This window comes from Lagenorhynchus albirostris, chromosome 7 (assembly GCF_949774975.1).
Source record: "Lagenorhynchus albirostris chromosome 7, mLagAlb1.1, whole genome shotgun sequence".
NCBI classification, from domain to species: domain Eukaryota; kingdom Metazoa; phylum Chordata; class Mammalia; order Artiodactyla; family Delphinidae; genus Lagenorhynchus; species Lagenorhynchus albirostris.
In genome coordinates, this window is record NC_083101.1 from 64,146,258 (window position 1) to 64,165,766 (window position 19,509).

Genomic DNA, 19,509 nt, shown 5'->3' on the forward strand with positions numbered 1-19,509 from the left:
TCAGTGCACCCTGAGAATTCTATTTCTAAACTGGCTTGAAAAGATTTGTATTACTGTTAAAACTGTAGAAAATATTAAAACTTCAGAAAACAAAGGATAAAATTAAGATCTATAATTCTTAACTGGAGATACAAAATAAATTTCTAACTTTTTGGCTTATTTCTTTTTATGTCTATACATATAAGTATATATGTATATATATCACACATACATACACTTCTTTTTTATTCTAAATTATTTCATGCTTCATATGGCTGTAGACAGTGCTTTTTCACTTAGCACCTTGCCACAAATGCAGTGCATTACATATTTTATATGCAATATGCATTCAACATTGAATGAATTCATAAACATAAGGTATTTTGTCATGTCTTTAATATTTGATGCCTTACAAAAGCATTAAATATTAAATATTCTTTCATACGGCTATACTGTAATTTATTTCACCATCCCCTATTTACAACTGTTTCTAATTTTTTACTTTTAGAAATAACATTTTAAAAATTCTCTTACTTATAAATTGAATCACATTCCACATTATTTCTTGGAGCTAGATGCCTATAAATGAAAGTATTATGTAATTAAGATGAGTTTTAAAAGACAGACTGTCCAACTGTCTAACCATTGCTTATTATTGTAAACCACAATTATTTGGCCTAAGGAAGGGAGACGTTCTCTTCGCGTTCTTGCCTTCCCCCTCAGGGCAGCGCGGATACTTGCCTATCCAAAAGGGCTTTCTTCCACTGATGTCCCAAAGCCATTGCATATGCTGCCTGGAGAGGACAGTTACAAGGCTGCCCAGGTGACTAGGTGCAAACACACGAAAATGAGAGTGTCAGTGACAAGGAATTCAACATTTCTGCTGATGTGAAATGCATAATGCAAATCAAAGATAATTTAAAATAGAAAAAAAGCTATGTATGTAGAAAGAACTTTCCAAGATTTTAATACTCTATTTTTTTATATTAATGAGTATCTGCAGGGTGGGGTAGGTGACAGCAAAGAAAGTGATATTGTGTAATAATATCTGGGCTTTAAAGCACAAGTTCAATGGGTTTTAAACATCTTTTGAGAAAATCAGCAACTGCTTACTTATATAGATTAATTACTTAATGCCAAAAAATGACTCTTCTCATGGGAAGTGTATCTCTAAATGGCACAAATTTTGCAATTTCCCAGTTAATTTGGCCAGTAAGGTAACCCAAACTATTCGGATAAAATTACTTGAAGCCGACATTTTGAGCTTTGCATGTTTAGTCAAATACCCCAATATTTGTGACTCTTTCATCCCACCCAGAGAAACAGGCTCAGCCTCACTGTCAAACCTTCGTATGTTGTGCAGAAGTTAAAGCACCTGTTCTTACAAATATATATAAACATTTTCCCCAAAATATAATTCTATTTTTAATAAGTTTAAGGTATACAGCATAATGACTTGACTTACATATATAGTGAACTTTGATTACCACGATATGTTTAGTTAACACCCATCATTTCATACAGTTACAAAAAAAAAAAAAGAAAAGAAAAGAAAAAAATGCTTTTCTCCTTGTGATGAGAACTCTTGGAATTTACTCTCTAAACAACTTTCAAATCTACCACACAGCAGTGTTAACAACAGTCATCATGTTATACATTACATCCCCTGTATTTACTTATAACTGGAAGTTTATGTCTTTTGATTACCTTCATCTAACTCTCCCACCTCACATCCCTCACCTCTGGTAACCACAAATCTGATCTCTTTTTCTGTGACTTTTTGTTTTTAGATTCCACATGTAAGTGAGATCATATAGTATTTGTCTTTCTCTGTCTGACTTATTTCACTTAGCATAATGCCCTCAAGGTCTACTCGTGTTGTCCCAATTGGCAGGATTTCCTTATTTTTATGGCTGAATAATATTCGTGTGTGTGTGTGTGTGTGTGTGTGTGTGTGTGCGCGCGCGCGCACGTGCGTGTACCACAATTTCTTTATCTGTTCATCTGTTGATGGACACCTGGGTCATTTCCATGTCTTGGCTATTGTAAAAAATGCTGTTATAAACATGGGGGTGCAGATACATCTTCGACATAGTATTTTCATTCCCTTCAGACATATTCCCAGAAGAGGAAATGCTGGGTCATATGGTAGTTCAATTTTTAACTTTTGAGGGGACTCAATACTGTTTTCCATAGTGGCTTCACCATTTTACAATCCTACCAACAGTTTACAAAGGTTTCCTTTTCTCCACATCCTTGCCAGTGTTTGTTCTCTCTTGTCTTTCTGATGACAGACACTCTTAACAGGCATAAGAATTCCTTATGAATTATTTTCTCAGCTAGCTGAATTATTCCTATAAGCAATATTTGATTCTATCTAATTCCCCAACAGTGTTCATTAAAAGCTCTTTAAAATGCTTTAAGTAAAAAGCCAATAAATAATTATTTTTTTTCTTTTCTTCTTTTTCTAATACAGAAAGTCTCAAAAAAAAAAAAAAGAAACAAACAAAATCACCTTGATCTTCTTGCCTGGTTAATATCTACTGATATTTTAAAAAGCAGGAAACATCATTAGTAATACATACTTGTCACAAGTTTAGACTGTTGAATTTTTTTTCATTTTGCCTATATCTTTCCAAACTTTAGATTCATTTCTCTGCTTTTCCAGATCATGTAGAGTGAACATAATCTAACCTGTCTCTTAATGATTTTTTTCCTACTAGTACAGTAGTTTAGTTTTGTATGATGCAGTGGTGACTTCAGGGCCTTCTGAGATAGGTAGGCTCTTCCCCACATTTCTGAATGTCCTTGGGCTGCCGGATTTGGGTTGTGTGACTTGGTTCTGACTTTACTACTTACTGTCAGCTCCTATCTGACAGTTACAGCAGATACGATAGCCAATTTTTCTCCCCTCTCTCTCACATCCAATATGGTAATTCTGAGGTGCTGCGGGTTTAGAACATGGAATATGAAATGTGTATAAAATATAGACTGAGGGAGGGCTTGAGGGGCTGCTTCAGTCAATGTGGTGTATTAGACAGAACATGGGACACCTGGGTTCCACTTCCTGCTCTGTCCCCAATTTCCTTATGGATGTAACTTCCGCCTCAATGTCTTTATCAGGAAGGAACAGGTTTTATTCAAGGATATTTAACATCTCCTCCTGCTTTAAGATCCTTGAAACTGTCTTTAAAAGATACTTTGTAAAATCCATTTTAGCTGGTCAAGTACAAGTTTGATTTCCTTTTTGATGCTATGAGAAGCAAAAAGTCCCAAAAGAGCAAGAGGGGAAAACAGCTGTGTTTAGGCTACGTAAAATGTTAGACCATAGTTATTTACAAAAAAAAAATTTAGGCATTTGTATGTTGATTATTTTATAAAAATACCATTCATTTTCTTTTATACCCATATACAAATAAAATAGAGAATATTAACTATATAGATATGTATATATTATAGAGATATAAAAATAAAATATAGAGACACACACAAATAAAATCTTTTGACAGCTCTGAAAGTTGAAAGCATTCAAAGTGTAGTATTAAAAACAGAAACCTTAATTTTTGCAGCTACAGAAATAAACACCTACTTCTTTGAAACTTTTTGATTAAATATAGATGTATTTTAGACTAAATCTTTAAGGATAGGTCAGCAGGGGTTCCAGACATTCCTGTGGGAAAGCAAAATGGTTTCATAGATAATGATCTATAATAATAGTATTACCAAATGTACAATGACTGCCTAAGGAAATGAGCAGATGAGATTACAGTATGTAAATTCAAGAAATACCTAATCTAGAAGTCTGGCTCCTCTGGGCTAGAAAAATAATAAAACACCAATGGGGAGCAAAGGAGATTGGAGATAAAGATTGGGTTGAGTTAGCAATCTGATTAAGGACAAAGGATAGAGTAAAATGTGCTGTTCTTCTTGAAACACAGGTGCTGTAAATGACCATACGTAAAGGACCATCAGGTAGCAAGGGAGCCTGAGGAAACATAACCGAGAATTGAAAAATGGTCCCTGAGACCAAACAAAAACACTCTAGATGCATATTAATTCTAATTATAGAATCTAAAACCATCTCCTAAAAATATTCATGAGAAGGTAAATAGCCAGGTTATAAAATGTTGAAACTATTAATTTTACATCACAGAAGGAATCGATAATTCCCAGAGGAATATTTATTTTTCAAGGGAAAGAGGTTGGAGAAGAGGACTAAATGAACCTGAAAAGTAATGGGTGAAGGGAAGCAGAGAGGCCCATAGAATGAATGAAAACATGCTGAATGACAGGGGAGGTCTTGGGGTTCAGAGAAAAATATACTGAGGAGGTGGCCTTGTCATCCAAAAGTGTTCCTCTTAAAATGACTGATCCAAAAGAATGTGCAGATCTTTTATTTTTGTTTTAGTTTGCTTTTAATCTGCTGCTAGGCATTTGCTGGAATGCCTGTAACTAGTATTAACTGTTCTTGGGATCATCATTCTTATTGTCCTTTTGAAATAAAATGCATATTGAAGTATCATACAAAAGCCATCAGGTCAAATATTCATACCCATTTTTCACTTAAAATTTGAAAATTAGAAGCTTTTTATGATATTTTTAAAATCTCGGGCTTCCCTGGTGGCGCACTGGTTGAGAATCTGCCTGCCAATGCAGGGGCACGGGTTCGAGCCCTGGTCTGGGAAGATCCCACATGCCGCAGAGCAACTGGGCCCGTGAGCCACAACTACTGAGCCTGCGCGTCTGGAGCCTCTGCTCCGCAACAAGAGAGCCCGCGACAGTGAGAGGCCCACGTACCACGATGAAGAGCGGCCCCCGCACCGCAATGAAGAGTGGCCCACACTTACTACAACTAGAGAAAGCCCTCGCACAGAAATGAAGACCCAACACAGCCAAAAATAAATAAATACATTTATTAAAAAAAAAAAAAGAACAATCTGCCTAACAATAAACTGATTAATTTAGGAAAAATAAATAAAAATCTCACACCAAATATATTTTATCTCTTACACACCCTGGAATACCGTCAGAAATGGTATTTGATAAATGCTTTAATTTCTGGACCAATATGGTAAATACATAACATGTAAGTCAAAATAGTTTATATTACTGATAGATACATAATGTCACTCTCTAAAATATGATGGAAAAACTCCAGTTGCTCCCTGAAAACTTTCTCTTGTTCTGAAAGCTGTCTCAGTTTTACATCTAAAAAAAGGTCTCAGTACTACAGTTAAAACAATTCCCTGAAACCAGAGGTTTATAAAATTAACTTCACAATGATACGAAAAAGTTAGTTCTGAAACTGCTTATAACATCATGTTTGATCTGCTATATACGATCACTAATCCTCTTGAATTAATAGGGGAGATAGAAAATTTCCATCACTATTATACTGGATTTTATAATAGTTTACTGCAGAACAAAATACCTATTTATGTATTTCTTAATACCATTATTCTGAGATTATGATCTTCTAGGTTTTTGGTGTCAAAAAACATTTCTTGTGAAATAATGGCAATTTAAGGTAATATTGTTGATGTCTTCATTTTGACAACCCTGTATTAGTCGCCCAATATCTTTTTTATTTTATTGATCCACCTAATTACCCAAATCTGTTGTATTTCTATACACTAACAACAAAATATCAGAAAGAGAAGCTAAGGCAATAATCCCATTTATTACTGCATCAAAAAGAATAAAATACTTAGGAATACCTAATGAGGCAAAAGACCTGTACTTCGAGAACTATAAGATGGTGATGAAAGAAACTGAAGATGACAAACAGATGGAAACTTATACTGTGTTCTTCGATTGGAAGAATCAATATTGTTAAAATGACCATACTACCCAAGACAAGCTACAGATTCAGTGCAATCCGTATCAAATTACTGATGGTATCTTTCACAGAACTGGAACAACAAAAAAAATTTAATTTGTATGGAAACAAAAAACACTCTGAATAGCCAAAACAATCTTGAGAAAGAAGAATGGAGCTCGAGAAATCACACTTCCTAACTTCAGGCTATACTGCAAAGCTATAGTAATCAAAAGACTATGGTACTGGCACAAAAACAGACACATAGATCAATGCAACAGGATAGAAAGCCCAGAAATAAACCCACGCACTTATGGTCAATTAATCTATGACAAATGAGACAAGAATATACAGTGGAGAAAAGACAGTCTCTTCAATAAGTGGTGCTGGGAAAATCAGACAGCTACCTGTAAAAGAATGAAATTAGAACATTCTCTAACACCATATACAAAAATAAACTCAAAATGGATTAAATATCTAAATGTAAGACTGGATACTACAAAACTCCTAGAGAAAAACATAGAACACTCTTTCACATAAATCGCAGCAATATTTTTTTGGATCTGTCTCCTAGAATAATGGAAACAAAAGCAAAAATAAACAAATGGGACCTAATTAAACTTAAAAGCTTTTGCATGGCAAAGGAAACCATAAACAAAATGAAAAGGCAACCTATAGAATGGGACAAAATATTTGCAAATGATGCTACTGACAGGGATTAATTTCCAAAATATATAAAGAGCTTATACAGCTCAGTATCAAAAAAAGCCAAGCAATCCAATTGAAAAATGGGCAGAAACCTAAATAGACATTTCTCCAAAGAAGACATACAGATGGCCAACAGGCCATGAAAAGATGCTCAAGATTGCTAATTATTAGAGAAATGCAAATCAAAACTACACTAAGGTATCACCTCTCACTGGTTAGAATGACCATCACCAAAAAGCTCACAAATAATAAATGCTGGGGGGGGGGGGGGAAAGGAACCCTCTTATACTGTTAATGGAAATGTAAATTGGTGCAGCCACTATGGAGGTTCCTTAAAAAACTAAAAATAGAGTTACCATATAACCCAGCAATCCCACTACTGGGCATATATCTGGAAAAGACGAAAACTCTAACGTGAAAAGATTCATGCACCACCGTGTTCACAGCAGCACTATTTACAATAGCAAAGACATGGAAGCATCCTAAATGTGCATCAACAGATGAATGGATAAAGAAGAAATGGTCTATATATACAATGGAATATTACTCAGCCACATGGTGTATATATATATATATATATATATATATATATACACAATGGAATATTACTCAGCCATAATAAGGAATGAAATAGTGCCATCTGTAGCAACATGGATGCAACTAGAGATTATCATACTAAGTGAAGTAAGACAGAGAAAGACAAATATCATATGATATCACTTACATACGGAATCTGAAAAAAAATGATACAAATGAACTTATTTACAAAACAGAAATAGACTCACAGACAAAGAAAATAAACTCATGGTTACCAAAGGGGAAAAGAGAGGGGGAGGGATAAATCAGGAATTTGGGATTAACAGCTACACACTACTATATATAAAATTGATAAACAATAAGAACCTACTGTATAGCACAGGGAACTATATTCAATATTTTGTAATAACCGATAATGGACAAGAATCTGAAAAAAAGAATATAAATATATATACATATATATATGTAACTTGCTATACACCTGAAACATTGTAAATCAACTATACTTCCATAAAAAATAAATTTGTAAAATAATATTTCTATATTCTAAAGAAAAAAATTAATTTATCAAGAAAAGAAAATTTGTCTATTCCCTTTTTGATGGAGAAAATATACACAATTCCTATAAATCAATAACAAGAAGACAAATGACCCAAACTACTGTTATTAAAAAGGTTACTAATGAAATTCTTGTAAGTGCTTTTTTTAAACATATATTATTATTTCTCTTGGGTAAATACCTAGGAGTAGAATTGCTAGGTCACAGGGCAGATGCATGTAACTTTATAAGAAACTGCAAGACAGTTCTACAAAGAGGTTGTACCATTTTACAATTCCACCAACAATAAATGAGAATTCCATTTGCTCTACAACATAGTCTTTGTGATTTTAACTATTCTAGTGGGTGTGAAGTGGTATTTTATTGTGGTTTTAATTTGCATTTCTCTGACATCTAATGGTGGTGGGCACCTTTTTTCATGTCTTTATTGACCAACTGTCTCTCTTTACTTGTGAAATCTCAAAGTCAATTGCTATTTTTTTTAACATCTTTATTGGAGTATAATTGCTTTACAGTGGTGTGTTAGTTTCTGCTTTATAACAAAGTGAATCAGTTATACATATACATATGTTCCCATATCTCTTCCCTCTTGCGTCTCCCTCCCTCCCACTCTCCCTATCCCACCCCTCTAGGTGGTCACAAAGCACAGAGCTGATCTCCCTGTGCTATGTGGCTGCTTCCCACTAGCTATCGGTTTTACATTTGGTAGTGTATATGCTATTTTATAAAAATCTGGTTGTCACTGATTTGTAGGAGATGTTTATATTTTCTGGATTTGAGACCTTTATCAGATACATGATTTGAGATGAGCTTTTCCCAAATGTGGTCTAACCTTTCATTTTCTTAACAGTGTCTTTAGATGAACATAACTTTTAAAATTTGATGAAGTGCAAAATCTGACTGATATCCACCAGCAATTTATCTAGTCTCAATTTTTAGCCATGGAACATATTAGTCTAATTGCATTGCTTTGGATAATATCCAGGGAGGCAAAAAAGGAGGGTCAGAGATAGTTACATATGCATTTTTGAAGTCTGCCTCAGCTAGATAAATTTTGTTGTCATTATCTGACCACGAGTCATCTTTCATTGAGTGTTCTGTTATCCAATCACCCTTTGTCCAACTCGTCTGGTTTCATAAATCATCAATGCCTCTTACATTGTTATAGGCCTGATGCCATAAGACTTTTCATTACTATATATTTTCAAATCAGTGGGCAGGAATTACTATTTAATAAATCTAGAATCTGCAACACTGCTGACTCAGAGAATCTCCTTCTGACTTTCTCCAAAAGTTTAAGGTAGAGAGGCTAAAAAATAGAACTGTGATATGGGGATATAGGTATACGTATAGCTGATTCATTTTGTTATACAGCAGAAACTAACACAACATTGTAAAGCAATGATACTCCAATAAAGATATTAAAAAAAAAAATAGAACTGTGGCAATGGCACAGTTTTATCATAAAAGAGCTAAGTCAAAACACATTATTAAGGTCAGCCCAAATCCATTCTGAACTACAGAGCTCCCTCCAAAATCCTAAAACAAAGCCAGGTAGATATCAGACACTCAACGCTTGAATGAATGAAGCAACATTACAGTTCCATGAGAAAACAGAGAAACATCAGCAAAGAAACATCAATCAAATGTGAAACAGGGTTTCTTACTGTTCCCTGCAAGCTTGGGCGGCTACAATCCAGGTGCCCTTCTGCTCTGTGATCAAGGAGTGGCAGTAGCCTAAGTGATGGTGCCACCCAGCTGGGCATGATTTATCTTCCACCTGAAAAATAGTTGTCCATGTTCACATTATAATGGTCTTTACAATCTAGAGTCTGTTCTCAGCATAGAGAGTCCTATGAGTCCCCTAATGTGAGTAATTTTGTCACCAGAAAGGAGGTCAGCCTTAATCCCAATCCTCTACTTTGAGAAATGCAATGGCTTTTTATGGAACACACTGGTAAAGTCAGCAGTGTTTTAATTTTACACTTTGACATTATGATAATTGAATAAAATAAGTAAACATCGTTTCAAATTGTATTGCTTAACTAATGTGTTTTGTGATTTTTAAAACGCCAACTGGCCATCTTTTCCTCTTCACCTTCGAAGTGTAACAGAGCAGGCCGAGGTAGCAGGAGTGGACAGGGCACTCCCTCTCTCTCAGCTTATCATGGGACATGCTGCAAGTACAGGTACTTGGCTGCTCGGCCTGTGTCCCACCTTGGTGTGAGGGCTCCAAGATTTCCAGGCAATTCCATTGCACTTATACAGCTTTTGGAGGCTTTCTTCAAAGTGGAAGAGTCCCTTTAATTCCAGTGTGCAGTTCTTTGGAAATGAGGGTAAACGGTCCTATGGCAAAGAAAGGTGATTCAGACTTGATGTAAGTTGATCACACTTGTACCTCTTTTAGGTCATCCTTTGTTGAGTAGCATTTGTGTTGCATCAACTATCCCCAAGCTTGAAGGCTGTTTTATGACCCAGAAAGTGAATAGGAAGTGAAGAGATTTTCATACCTGTTGGGGGAAGTGTGAGCCAGTTGTGGATTCCTCCTTATCTGCTTGAGGCAGTTCTGCCACTTTGATTGTCTTTTGTGGCTGACTAACAATGGATACTTTGGCCTTACTTTTGTGAGTTGAGGAACTGTCATCCTCCAGTTTCAGGGAAATCATTCCATGATACTTGAGGAAATCAACAAACAACAATAAAGAAAAAATAAACACCAAGAGAGCAAACAAAAACATTTGTTGCAAAAATGAGCAATCCAAAAATTGGATCAAAACAAAAAGATAAAAGGTGTATTTTTTTTTCTGACCACCCAAGCTTCTAAAACAAATTTCAAAACATGCTTTTAAGAGAAATACATAAATATAACAGTTATGAAAGGTAGTTTCACTAAATATTTTGTATCCATAAATACAAGAAATTTAGCAATTCTCTCAGACTATGCTTACATTGTAGATGATGTCTGTTCCATTTCTATAAACAGAGGATGGATGGACCTGAAATCAAGAGAGAACAAAATATGAAAAAAATTGACTTGAATAATAATTAGCAGTAGGGTAAAACCCTTCCAATAAGATATTTTTAATGACCGAAAAATTTTTAAACATATATTTTTCTTAAGATTTTCCATGCCTAAATCATTGGAATTTTTATAAAATCACTGGACCTAATGGCACTTTATCAATGTTGACTCATCTATTCTTAGTCCCAGTTAGAGAGAAAAAACATCCTTATTTTTTTGGTACATCTATACTACACAGAGGTCCAAGAAAACACACACACACACACACACCCCCCCATGAGTGTGTGCCTGGTTAGAAAACTAGGCTGATAATGTCAAAGCCATTGTTTCCACACCCAAGTAGATCATTTAATCTCATTCTATTTCAGCGTCACTGGTCATTCCCCATCTGTCTTGATCACAAAAGGAACCAAAGCAGAAATCATATGGATGAGTCAGTACATCTATCACCTCAGTCAGTACAATAAATGAAGTAGGTCGGCATTATGATATTTGTATACAAAAGGCACTTCATGATGGTATAAGGAACCGTGAAAATCACCATGGCCCTCAGTCACTGTGAGAACCAGAACAGCTTCCACAGTGTTTCAGAATACTTATTAAGATCTTTTGATCCTTTCAGTATGCACTCCACACATCAAAACCAAAGAGGTCCCCATCCTTACTCTTTTGCCATTCCCTTGGGTCCTAAGCTTCATGACAGAAAGATCTTCAGAATCAAAGTCCCGCAGGGTGTCTCCCTTGGCGACTGCTAGCTGCTTGGAAGACGGAAGGGGTCTTCTTTCCGGATGAAAGGAACCAGAAGTGGTGCGTGAGGAAGCCCCTGGGGAGAGCAGCCTCCAAATGCCCTTCTCCCATGCATTGGGCATGTTTGCATTGAAGGCATATGAAGGATGGCACTGTCCTGGAGGCGCACAAAATGGCAGGTCAGTTCATTTTACACAAACAGATAAGTGATCACATGGAGAAAGTCCCTGGAGCAGCTTGTCATTAAACTCAGACGGATGATTTTCCCACCAGATGTTGCCTTCTGCCATTTGCCAGAAACCCCTTTACTCTTCATCAGTGTTCATCCAGAAAGGCTGTGCCCTTCTGCACATCTACAGGGTGACTATAAGTCATGAAATTGATTTCACGAACCACAGATGAAAATCACTGTCGTGATTTTATAATCATCCCTTCTACCTGGGCAATAGCCTCCCTTCATATTACAGAACTCCTCCATATTATCGGGTTTACTCCCTGATCAAGTATCATTGCACAAACACTTTAAAGTGTTCATCCTTTCCCCAATCTCCTAGAGGGAGAAACTGGAATTGTTTGAAGATGTCAGTGAAATCAAGTTAACAGTTATAAAAATGAGCATTTCACTGTTACAGAAAAGATCCAGTAAATCTTAATGGAGCTCCTTTGGTTAGAAATATTGCCAATTAGTATGAAAAAATGCTAAACCGAGCAGCCTCGTCTGGATACTTTACACTTCATGCGTAAAGTGTGTATTTTATGTATTTATGTACTTAATGTGACCAGAAAATTCTACTGAAAAAGAAATGAATTTGGTGAGGTAAGGTGGTATGGGAGAGATGCTATGGTAAAGGAAAGAGGATAGTGTCTGTTTTTATTATAGGATGAGAAAGAGGAGATAATAAATTTCAGGTAAGAAAAACATACGGCCTGTAGGGCGTGATGTGTCAAAATAGGAAGGTGAGACCAAGCATAGTAACTGGACACTTGTCAACTGCTAAATAGACAAATAAGTAAAAGGTATTTGGCAGGAAAAACGTCAGAGTACCAAGACTTTGGGCTGCTTTTTATTTTGTTTAGTTCACACGTTGCTCTTTAGCATACACTATCCAGGACCTACTTGGCCGTGCAACCCAAGGTTATTAATTAATATTCTCCAGCTGCTCCTGAATCCCCAAGCCAGCTGCATCTTTCACATCTATTTTTCTCCAATTCCTTCCTCTCAGAATTTTCGGGGTCACGCTACAGTGGGGACTCAGATTTTAGGCATTAAGAGCTCTCTTTAACAGAGGAAGATAATTACAGCCCTATAAACTCTGGGGGGAAAATAATTGTTGATAGATTCTCAGCGACATTGTTTCCCCCTTGGTGAGAACAACAAACGGGTGAGGAAAAAAACAACGAAGCTCTGACTTGTTGCTTTTCTCAAAACGGTCGTTCTTAGCAGGAGGAAAACCACATGAAGCAGAAACCAGAATAAAGGGCCTACATCACGACTGAGGTTGCTTTCTTGACAAGAAATTAAGCATTTTGATTTGAAGGTGTTATCAAGCACACTGGCTGTTGAAAGCAAGCAACTACAGTGCCAGGACTGCTCCTGATTTCAAGATGAGGATCAAAAGAATACCTCCTTTTGAGTCCAAAATTTTCACTGCCGTTTTTGTCTTTGTGCCAAGAACCGCATTCACGGGGGAGTTCAGAATTACTTCAAAGACCTCATCATCTTCCTCTAATCCGTCATAGGTAATTGCTATATTCCACATCTTAGTTGACATTCCTACAAGAAGTAAACATTTTAATTACTCTTTAATTGCTATTTCAATCACCTAGGTGTCAGAGAAATATATTAATTAACATGTCTACAGCTAGACTGCAGTAGCCTGAGTGAGCTATTGTACTGCTACCAACTCGCTGAAGTCGTGCTGTTCTCCTAAATAATATTAAGAGACCACATTTGTTCCTGGACAATGATGTTTCCCTTTAAATGCAAACACTGTAACCAAAAAAGCAAGCTGCATTAGGCAAGGGATGAACAAAAAATGGTGAGCAGTTGAGATCTAAGACAATTTTTTCCTGACCTGCCCCTTCTCTCCTTAAGAATAAACAAGTACTGCAATCTTTAAATCTTAATAGTTTGAAAAACCTTAAGATGTTGATGCAGACAGTCAGAAGTGATTATTGGATGGTACTTCATGCTATTCACAGAAATGATTGATTTCTAACGACAGCTGCTTCCATCGGCTGCCCTACTTCCTGAGATCCTTCTAGCCCACAAATGCTTTTTCTGATGATGTAATACTCAGGAGTTTGATATCCTCCTACAGAGAATTTATAGGCTGGGGGGGTTCTTGAAATAGACGGAGCCAATTTTTTTTTTTCTTTCTGTCTGCCTCTGTTCATGGAGTTACAATCAAGCTTGGTTCACAGTAACTTTGCGAACTTAATGCAAAAGAGCTTTGATGTTACAAGCATATCCCCAGCTATCCTGTCACCACCAAGATGGGACACAAAGCAACCCCAAAAACACAAAATATTAAAGTGGGAAGAAACTTCTGAAATTGTCAAATCTTGACCAGTTTCCATGACGTGGATAGCAGGACATCCCCCATGGGTTTATTTAGAAGAGTTGGCAGGAAGGAAAGAAAGTATTGTTTAGGGAAGAAAGATGGCTCAGTTTTAAGGGGAAAAAGATAAACTTAAGGTTTAACCTTTGAGGACTAAGTTTTGAAACTTTATTCTGTGTCATTTACTCATTGGCTATTTGAGTGATTTTATTCCCATAAACCCATCTATATAAGCAGTTAAACATTTTTTTCTAGGCTTCTCATCTGAAAATCGGATTCTTTTCTCCTTGCAGGTTGTTTTCTACAGATTTATGCCTCTCAGTTGTGCTAGCTAGATGATGGCCTCCTTCTTGAAGGTATGTTGCTTATAGAGTTCATCATGGAATCTAAGTCTCATCAATCCCCGACAGAATCCAATGGAAAGAGGAAACTGTTCACTTATCCTACTCTTGCCTGCACTTAGAGAGAAAAATTAAGGGTCTTTGAAATAATTTTATTAAAAAAAAAAATAGGCTGACAGGTAAGTTGTTAAGCTTTCAGTATCCACTGAGTTTTTCTTTTTTTTTGAACTTTTTTTTTTAATGTTTTCAAGTCTCATCCATGTTGTAACATGTATTAGTCCTTCATTGATTTTTTTTTTTTTTTTTTTTTGGCTGCGTTGGGTCTTTGCTGCTGCGCGCGGGCTTTCTCTGGTTGCAGCGAGCAGGGGCTGCTCTTTGTTGCGGTGCGTAGGCTTCTCATTGCGGTGGCTTCTCTTGTGGCGGAGCACGGGCTCTAGGCACACAGGCTTCAGTAGTTGTGGCTCGCAGGCTCTACAGCGCAGGCTCAGTAGCTGTGGCGCACGGGCTTAGTTGCTCCATGGCATGTGGGATCTTCCCAGACCAGGGATTGAACCCGTGTCCCCTGCATTGGCAGGTGGATTCTTAACCACTGCGCCACCAGGGAAGTCCCTCCACTGAGTTCTTAAATCAATTACTTTCAGTCTTTACAAAGGCAAAATTTGAAGCATTTAATATAAACTACATAACTCCCACCTCATGGCTGGATGAATCAGTCCATCAAAATATATATTTTGTATTATGTGCTTGCCTTTGGTGGACGCTAGGGAGAATACTAGAGGTATAGCATAAGGAAGCCCTGACATAAAGGAATTTAAAACCTTCTTGAAGAGACAAGATGTAAATACCAAAAAAGTCAATTATTCCAGGTTGTGTATAATTAGCTGCCACAAGGTACAGAATAGATGGTAAATACTACATGTATGTGGGCTCCAGAGTTGGAAGGACCTGGGAGGAAATGGGAAAACAACAGAAGCAAAGTCAGTTAGATAGCAAAGCAGAGACCTTGATCAGGAGGGCTGAGCAGATTACCCGGCTGGAGTAGAGAGGTCACGCCAGGGAAGAGAGGTGGTAGGTATAGCCAGACTGCAGAGAACCCTCGACACTAGGTGGGTCAGACTCAGACTTTAAACCACAGGCAACAGGGAAGGCTCCTGAAAATGGATGTCTTAAAAACATGAACCTGAAAGTGGTATGTGGGAAGATTTAGGGGCCCAGGCAGAAAAGCAGAGAGGCTAGAAGTTGGGAATACACGTAGGCAGCTGTTGTAATAAATTGGCATGGAGAGAAAAGAGACTTGACAATGAGGAAGGCATATGAATACTAAGGTTTTAATATTCAGAGAGCTGTTTTGACTCTCAAAGCCCATAAAGTTAAGTGTTATTCAAATAAAAATCCAATACAAAAAAATTTTTTTCCCCAAGCCCCAACCATTTGCCTTCTTATTTTAAGAACTGTTTAATAAATTATAGTACCCCTTCCCCCCACTGCCCACCCACCCCCCAAAAAACCTTAAAGTTTTTGTAAAACCTTATGAAGTAGAACCAGATGGTTAGAGAAGATCTAGTCCAAGTTTCATTTAAGTACTTTGATTGGTTTGCTGCATTTCAACTTTGTTTATATGTCTACCAGGTAGGCACACAGGACCTCCTTTTTTAGGTTAATGAGATTAGAAATCAGAACTTTCTTAGTTTTTCTTTTTCCTTCCTCTCCAGCCTTCAAGGTGCAAAGTATTTGTGAAATCACGGTGATTATAAACAATTTCAGAAGGCATGAACTGGCCCCCTGTTCCCATGAAACAAAAGGTGCTGAAGAGGAGAGAGAGGTGTCAGGTTATGCAGACATAGCCCACTTTACAGAGTGAGTTAATTCCTGGATATTTTCCTGCAAAACACATTTCACTATTGAAAGACATATTCTCAATGTTTTTCAGCAAATGCCACGTGAGAGAGCTGTTCTTTGGAAAACATTTTGACTCAGTCACGATGAAGTCTCAATTAAGAATGCAGCAAACCTCTGAAGAACATTTATTTTAAAGGAAAACAATCATTTTCTTAAGAATATTTGCACTTTGACTCAAGATTATTCACAATAGCAGAAGGCAAGGTAGTCAGGGTTAGCTTTTGGTTTGGTACAAAGCTGCAAGGCAAGCTTACTTGAGTGTAGCTCACTAGACTGAAAAGTCCCTCAGTTTCTCTTCAGCTCCCTCCAAGAGCTCTCAAACCCTATGATATTCCACTGTCTTTGATTTCTCACTCTCTGTTTCCTCACCAATCATGGAAGCTGCTGTTTTTAAAGAAATGAACAGATTGCTTTGGGTGAAAGGGGTGGGAATGGGGATGAAGACACCAGATCTGAAAGAGGCAAGGATGAACAAGATGGGAGTAAATAAGTATTTACAGGACCTGTGGACACGGGGAATTCTAACATTCTCTAAAGGAAGACATCAGCTTATGAAACAGTTTCTGGCTAATAAGTTCCAAAGCAATGAACACCCAAGTGTTGTTTCTTTTTCATTTATAAGCTATATTTATTTATTTTCTTAAAATGTCTAAATAGGGACTTCCCTGGTGGTCCAGTGGTTAAGACTTTGCGCTTCCATTGCAGGGGGCACAGGTTCAATCCCTGGAAATGGAATTAAGATCCTGCATGCCGCACGGCGTGGCCAAAAAAAAAAGTCTAAATAGGGCTTCCCTGGTGGCGCAGTGGTTGAGAGTCCACCTGCCGATGCAGGGGACATGGGTTCGTGCCCCGGTCCGGGAAGATCCCACATGGCGCAGAACGGCTGGGCCCGTGAGCCATGGCTGCTGAGCCTGCGCGTCCGGAGCCTGTGCTCTGCAATGGGAGAGGCCACAACAGTGAGAGGCCTGTGTACCGCCAAAAAAAAAAAAAAAAAAAAGTCTAAATAATCTCTAAAATTATGACGATTTAGACCCTCAGAAGCCTTTAGTATCTACTGGAAGCAGCATGTAAACTCTTGAAAGCAAATGGGCATTCCCTCACCCAGTGGGACTTGCAAGAGTTAGCTTCCAGGAGCTCCTCCAGTGTGATATCTTCTAGTCCCTATCAATCCAAACAGAGAACCTGGTGGGCGGCTCAAAATCCACCAAAAGCCAAAATCACTCCTGATCTTGGGACAAACAGACCTCAAATAATAAAGGTGATATATGACAAGCACTCTTGCCTCTTGAAAAGAGGAAAGGCCGGACCTGCCTTAACATGAAGTACATAAAGAGCACAGAGCCAATGCATCAAATCCTTTCATCTGAGGGTTGATCAGAACCAGAGCCTGCAGCAACCCGAGGGTAAACTTCAAATACATAACAGGAATAGCTCTTCTCCTCAAGGGTGGTCAGTCTGAGGGACAAAATTATGCAAGTCAGAAACTTAAATATCACAGGAAGGAGGCCAATAACAATATCGGGATCGTTCCATGTCAAATGTAAGGCTCTCTGTTATAGGTTGAGTTGTGTCACTCAAAAATCCCTATGTTTAAGTCCTAACTCTCAGTACCTCAGAATGTGACCTTATTTGGAAATAAGGGCATTACAGATGTAATTCAGATGGAGTCATACTAGAGTAGAGTGGACCCCTAGTCTATTACGACTGGTGTCAGTATACAAAGGGGAAATTTGGACACAGACACAAACAAGAACATCCTATGGAGATAAAGGCAGAGATCGGGTGATGCAACAGAAGCCAAGGAAGGCCAGAGATTCCAGCAAAGCACCAGAGCATGGAAGAGAGGCATGGAACAGATTCCCTCTCAGCCCTTAGAAGGAATCAACCCTGCCCACATCATGATCTTGAACTTCTAGCGTCCAGAACCATTAGAAAAATAATTCTTGTTTTGAAGCTACCAGATTTGTGATACTTTATTAGGGTAGCCCCAGCAAACTCATACAGTCACTAAACATCGTACAACTTGTGGTGAACTGCAGAAAGGCATTTCTTTTCTACGTTTAATTTTTTTTTTTTGGTTGTGCTGGGTCTTAGTTGTGGCAGGCGGGCTCCGTAGTTGTGGCTCACCGGCTCCTTAGTTGTGGCATGCGGGCTCCTTAGTTGTGGCATGTGAACTCTTAGTCGCGGCATGCATGTAGGATCTAGTTCCCCAATGAGGGATTGAATCAGGCCCCCGCACATTGGGAGCGTGGAGTGCTAACCACTTCGCCACCAGGGAAGTCTCCTCTACGTTTAATATTAAGGTTGTCAGTTTTGGAGTGGTAATGGTATTCAGGCCATTTTGTTTTGCCTTTGCCCAAAACTTCATGTGTCAGTGGCAGACAATGGCTAAAGTCTTGATTGGATGGCCTGTTCTCAGAATGCAGAACACCTCCTCTGCAGGGGAGCAGAAAGCCACACGCCCTGGCTGCTTCTCAAGTCCTTTTCCTTTTGTCCCTGGACAGGTGATCTAGGTCCATTCCACACCAGAGGGAAAGAGAGACAACCATGCAGTGCAGTGAGGAAGAGCTAGTGGTTCCCATCTACAGAAACCAGGGAAAGGGGGCATGGCTCCCGCCTTGGTACTTAAGGCACAGTTAGCCAAATGAATGTCTGTCCTGCAGTTTAAGTCCCCTTCTTCTGCTACCAACTCCCCCAGGAAGTCTTCCAGGATTTTCCTTAGCCAGAACAATGGCACATCCTTGGGGTCACAATGTACTCTATTAGTGAGTTGTTTTCATGTCTATATTTCTCACAGGATAGAACATCCTTGAGAACAGGCCCCATGCTTTTGTATTCCCTTTTGCACCTAGCAAAATTTTTCCAAACGCTTAAAACAAAACAGGTGTTATCTAATTAAATAATAATTTCCCCTGGAATCTGTTCATATCAGCCTATTCCAAGAGAGATAATTTAGAAATGACCCTTTAGGAATCCACATGACTATAACATTCAAAAAATTTCCATTAAAATATGAGGCAATTACATTATTTCAGCTTTGTGTCAGACCTCTGAATAATTTTTTTAAATGGCATTTTATCTGGATTTTTGGATGTTTGCCTTAATATTTTATATATTTTATTTGTTACGATCTCTCTTCTCATTTTAAATAAATACTCACTAGTAATAACATAAAATATGAGGGGCAAAGCCTCAAGTACAAACTCATCTCTCTGGGAGAGGGGTGATCCTGTGCCCTGAGGAGTTTCTAGTTGGCTGAAGTTGCATAATAGTCTGTCTTTTCCACCATCTCCAGACTTTCTTACAAAAACATGAAACAAAGTGTAGACGCAAAACGT

At 37.9% G+C, this 19,509-nt stretch overlaps 1 protein-coding gene across 1 annotated transcript in view; it reads right to left on the bottom strand.

The window, feature by feature from the left end:
- Positions 1–19,509, bottom strand: part of FREM1 (FRAS1 related extracellular matrix 1) — a 175,628-nt gene that overhangs the window by 23,782 nt on the left and 132,337 nt on the right. Inside the window, exons 29-35 of the mRNA XM_060155088.1 lie at positions 12,995–13,144; positions 11,289–11,527; positions 10,550–10,597; positions 10,112–10,276; positions 9,819–9,947; positions 9,269–9,381; positions 721–806 (exon numbers count right to left, since the gene is read on the bottom strand). Coding sequence (XP_060011071.1) covers positions 721–806; positions 9,269–9,381; positions 9,819–9,947; positions 10,112–10,276; positions 10,550–10,597; positions 11,289–11,527; positions 12,995–13,144 — 930 coding nt within the window. The remainder of the gene's footprint in view (positions 1–720; positions 807–9,268; positions 9,382–9,818; positions 9,948–10,111; positions 10,277–10,549; positions 10,598–11,288; positions 11,528–12,994; positions 13,145–19,509) is intronic.